The 5,163-nt window shown below is 50.6% G+C and overlaps 1 protein-coding gene across 1 annotated transcript in view; it reads left to right on the top strand.

Moving 5' to 3' along the window:
- Positions 1–730: 730 nt before the first annotated feature.
- Positions 731–5,163, top strand: part of LOC113830421 (uncharacterized) — a gene marked incomplete at its 3' end in the record, with an annotated part of 33,995 nt that continues 29,562 nt past the window's right edge. Inside the window, 1 exon segment of the mRNA XM_070138568.1 lies at positions 731–2,002. Within this exon segment, the coding sequence (XP_069994669.1) occupies positions 1,953–2,002 (50 nt within the window).

The following is a 5,163-nucleotide window of genomic DNA, read 5'->3' as shown; positions in this document are numbered from 1 at the left end:
AGTTTCACGGGGTTGCATGGCTACAAAGGGCGTGAACATGCATGGCGGGGTTAGCCACAGGCCCCGTGGGGAGAGGAGGGAAGGAGGGGAAGAGGGAAGCAATGGGGGTAAGGAAGGGAGGGAGAGAGGAAGGCAGACAGATAGGCAGGTAGGAAGGAAGGAAGGAGGAACGGGAGAAGGAAGGAAGGAGGGAGGGAATAAGAACAATAATGAAGGAGAAAGAAAGAGAGGATGAAGCAGGGAGAGGCAGGAGAGGGGGGGGGGCAACAGATAGCGTATTGATCGATAAATTACCACCGGGCGTGTTTCGAGAATGACGGACGCCCACGCTGACATTCACGGCGCTCTCCCTCGGAAGTGCGTACGCCGGGGCGGTATTTCTGGACTCGCTCTATCTTGGGACGGAGAGGAGCGGTTATTTCGTGTGTCTTTTTCCTTTTTTTGGGGGGAGGGGGGGGGGAGGGGCGGGGAGTGGGATGAAGAATAGATTATATATATTATTATTTTCTTTTTTTTTAAGAGGGGTAACTTTGGGGATGAAGAGTAGATTAATATTATCATTATCATTATTGTTATTATTATTATTTATTATTATTATTTATTATTATGTTTCGGGGTAACTTTTGAGAAGAAGAGTAGATATTATTTCCTTTTTTTCTTCTTTTCACTTTTTAGGGGGTAGCAGGAGGAGGGCGGGGGGCAGGGAGTGATTTTGGCAAGGATCGATCTATTTCAGAGACTAATTATAGGTGGAGTCGAGGTTAATTCACGCGTGCCAGATTGGGCCTTGGGGTTATTTCTAAGAGAATTACAGGGGGAATTATCTTCGTGTTATTCCTACATTTTATCAGAATTACTTGGACGTCGCCTTCATCAATACAACTTAACTGTATTATAGAACAGGATACATGGTCGCGTTGTAGTCCGGATAACAATTCTGAAATCCTGATTTATTAATTCGTGACCTTTGATGCACAGGAATCACCGCATCACATGACTCGATAGGCAGGTTTATCTTCTCTGGAATGCATAGGCCTACCCGTGGCCATTTCATAATGGATGCACGAACTATCGCTTCCGCCACGGCGTCTCTCCTCGCTGAATGATTCACTGGTGACCGAAGCAGCTGATTGGGCAGAGCATTGTATATCCTTCTCTATTTATTTAGATTATTTTCGCGAGTTGTCCGGTGCGTATGGGTATGGGTGTGAGAAATACTTGCGGATGTACAGTCATTTATGAGGAAAAGAGAGAAAAACAATTATATATTCGGGCAAGGAAGTCGAAACACGCAACATTAAGATACAAAATAAAAAAACATTATATAACGATGACAAATCCCATTTCATCCCTACAACCGCTGCCCGCACGAGTCCCGGCGTTGCCTGGCGAGGTTCCGCTGCCAACCTCCACCTTTGGAATTCTAAGAGTAAACAGTGGAAGGGGGGGGGGGCTGCGGCGTCGCTTTTTGCCTGGAACAAGTCGCCAGGTAACTGTTCAGAAGGTCGCCAACAAAGTCCGGGCGCTGGCAGGCCATGCGAGCCCGTCGCCGCCTGTTGGTCGCAGCACTTTGGTCAGGCCACACGTGCGCCCGTGCTTGCTTGGCTCCTTGCTCTTGCTCTTGCTCTTGCTCTCGGCGTATTTTTTTCCTTTTTGTTTCGACCAAGGAAGGCGGTGCGGAACAGTCGTTTTCGGCCGGAGCCCAATCGGATAGTGTTATTTTTTAAAAGTTTCGATTCGTGTGTCGACTGCATTTACTTGGCGTCCGCGCGTATTTCCCGCTCGGGCGCGCTCGATTCCCGTGTACTTTCCCAACTGCGTGTGTTTGTGTGTGTGTATACATTCCCCACCGAGTATATATTCTTCCGGTGTGTACATTTTTGTGTCGTGTGCGCGAAACTGTCCTGTGTGAAGCTCAGTGTGTGTTTACTCAGCTGTTACTCATATCCACCATGAGTGAAGCGGAGGTGGAGGTCGTCCCGCGGTGTGGCGGCGTGTGCAAGTAAGTCTCGAGCTCAGCTTAACTTGGACGTTAGGCCATTATCTGTTTTCTCTTTTGGTTCATCATTTTGCCGACTTTTTTTTCTTCCAGAGGATACATTTCGCACTTTTAGATTTAGTTTTATGTTTCTTACATAAAAAAAATATATATAGGCCTACCCTCTATCAAGAGTTACTAAATATAAGACATGCATAAAACCATGGAAACTAAGTAAACGTATTTCTAACGTGTTTCTAGATAGCGTGTGTTGGCGTGAGTCTTGAGTGCACAAGTAGTGCCGAGGGAGGTGGGGTTACCCTAGGAGGTCGCCCCCCCCCTTCTCCCCCCTTTCTCCAATACGAGCAGGAGGTGTCGGTCAGAAGAGAGAGGAGGTCTGACGTCGCGTGCTGGGGCCGCCTCACACGCTACACGCTCTCGGGGGACCCTGGGGGAAAGGGGCGGGGTGAGGGACACGGAGGGAGAGGGAGGGAGGGAGGGAGGGAGTGAAGGAGGGAACGATTACCGTTCCGGAGGGCAGATTTGCAGCGCGATGCGTAGGGCGGCGTCCAGTGGGAGGACTGCAGGTTCTGTCACTCCTGAAGGACGCCGCAGGCAACGCAGAGGAAGAACCGACCTGTTAGGGAAGTTCTGCCAACCCGTAGGTGCTCTCGCGGAAGACTGTGATGGGCGTGGGGCAGCCCCGCCTGGCGTGCGGAGGGGCGTGTGGTGAGCCTGCCGGGGGGAGCTTATGTCATGTCACGCCCCGCCATGCCATTGCCTTGCCACGCTCAGGGGATTGTCTTAAAAATAATCTCGCACTTGCATCTGCCTTTCTCCTCCCCGCGTGGCTTTAAGTCATCTGTTTAAATGGCCGCGGGCGGTTCGTCACTTTCCCGCCATGACGGACGGGACAGCAGCGAGTGCCGAGGGGCGCAGTGAGAGCGACGATGCACATATAACGCCCGATTATGTCGTAAACTTCTGAGTGGATGAACATTTAAACCTCCTCGGCAAGGTTTCATGTGGCTGTAGAATTAGAAAAAAAAATCATACGAGCGTGTATTGCAGGCGGATTCTGTCGTGTGGAGAAGAAAACGAAAGCGGAGAGACACGCCGTTGTTGCGAGGGGTAACGATGCTAAAATGGCGGCGGCGATGGGTCTGTCCTTGCGGAGAGAAACAAGAGTAGATCTCGTGCGCTGGAGTGGAGAGGAGGAGAGCGGATCGTTCATTGCTGGAGTAAAAGAACTTGGGGAGATACGGATGGAGGGATGATAGAGATGGGGAGAGAAGGGGAGAGATGAGGGTGGAGAGGGTCAGTGGAGCGTGACGCCGAGGTGAGGTAGACACTCCACCCACTAGACAACACCTGCCGTCTCAACGCAGCGTGGCAACCTCTCTCTCTCTCTCTCTCTCTCTCTCTCTCTCTCTCTCTCTCTCTCTCTCTCTCTCTCTCTCTCTCTCTCTCTCTTCTCTCTCTCTCTCTCTCTCTGTCTCTCTCTCTCTGTCTCTCTCTCTCTGTCTCTCTCTCTCTGTCTCTCTCTCTCTGTCTCTCTCGCTCTCGCTCTCGCTCTCTCCCTCTCCCTCTCCCTGTCCCTCTCCCTCTCCCTCTTCCTCTCCCTCTCCCTTTCCCTCTCTCTCTCTCTCTCTCTCTCGCTCTCGCTCTCTCTCCCTCTCCCTCTCCCTCTCCCTCTCCCTCTCGCTTTCGCTCTCTCCCTCTCCCTCTCCCTCTCGTGCAAATAAAAACAAAGTACAAAGACTAAACATTTTTTTCCTCGAAGTACTAAGGGCCAAAGTATTTAAATCTCCAGAAAGCAGCTCGTAAAGAGGCAAGTGTCATAGACGGAGATGACAGCGGCGAGGAGAAAGTGCAGGCGTTCGAGCCGTCATGGAGCCCTCCCTCCCCCTTTCCCTTTCCTCTTCTCCCTCTTTCTTTCCTCCTCCTTGTTCTTCTTCTTATCCTCCTCATCCTCCTTCTCTTTCTTCTCTTCTTCCTCATTCTCTTCCTCCTCCTCCTACTTCTCTTCCTCCTCCTCCTACTTCTCTTCTTCCTCCTCCTACTTCTTTTTCTCCTCCTCCAATGTCTCTACTCATCTCTCCATCCTTCATCCTATTCACCTCCCTCTCCTTTCCTCTTCCTCCTCCCTCCATCCTCATCTCCCCTTCTCCCCTACTACTCTTCCTCTTCCCATACTCCTTTCCTCCCCCTATTATCCTTCCTTCCTCTTCATCATCCACTCCTCCCTACCTCCATCCTCTTCTCCTCCTCCCCCTCCCTATCCCCATCCTCTTCTTCTCCCTCTTCCTCCCCCTCCCTATCCCCATCCTCTTCTCCTCCCTCTTCCTCCCCCTCCCTATCCCCATCCTCTCTCTTCCCTCCTCCCATCCTCCCCCCCCCTCCAAGGCGCATAATCACTCCCAGAAGCGCTTTCTTCACTCCGCTCGCACATATCTCGTTGAGTGAAGGGACGGAGGGGGGAGGGGGAGGGGGGGTTGGAGCTTCCCACTTCTCACGCTGCAATATTGCAAGCTTGAGAGATATTGGGGTTGGTGTCAGAGTCTCCTTTAATTTCGTCACCATCTCGTTCTTAGCGCCTATCTGTTTTTTTTCTTCCTTTCTTTTCAATTCACTTAGCATAACCAAAGCACCCGTTGGATGTTATGGTTATTGAAGACCTGTTGTCATTTGCAGTGTTTGGCCGTATTTTTTCTTTGTTTTCAGTCCTTTATTTCATTCTTCTTAATCTCTCCTCTCTCCCATGCATCGCTTTTTCCTTCTTCTTCTTCTTCTTTTTCTTCTTCTTCTTCTTCTTCTTCTTCTTCTTCTTCTCCTCCTCCTCCTCCTCCTCCTCCTCCTCCTCCTCCTCTTTCTCCTCCTCCTCCTCCTCCTCCTTCTCCTCCTCCCTTTTCTTCTTCTTCTTCCTCTTCCTAATCCTCCTCCTCTTCCTCTCCCTTCTCTTCTTCCTCCTCTTCCTCTTCCTTCTCTTCTTCCTCCTCTTTCTTCTCTTCTTCCTCCTCCTCTTGTTGTTGTTGTTGTTGTTCTTCTTCTTCTTCTTCTTCTTCTTCTTTTTCCTCCCTCTCCTCCTCCACTTCTTCTTTCCCCTCCTCCTCCTCCTCCTCTTCCTTCTTCTCCCTCCTCTTCCTATGCCTCCCTCCTTCCTGCTCCATGGTGAGAATTATATT

This window comes from Penaeus vannamei, chromosome 24, assembly GCF_042767895.1.
Source record: "Penaeus vannamei isolate JL-2024 chromosome 24, ASM4276789v1, whole genome shotgun sequence".
In the NCBI taxonomy this organism is placed as follows: domain Eukaryota; kingdom Metazoa; phylum Arthropoda; class Malacostraca; order Decapoda; family Penaeidae; genus Penaeus; species Penaeus vannamei.
Note: the sequence above shows the minus strand (reverse complement) of the source record. Positions and strands in the feature narration are given on the sequence as shown.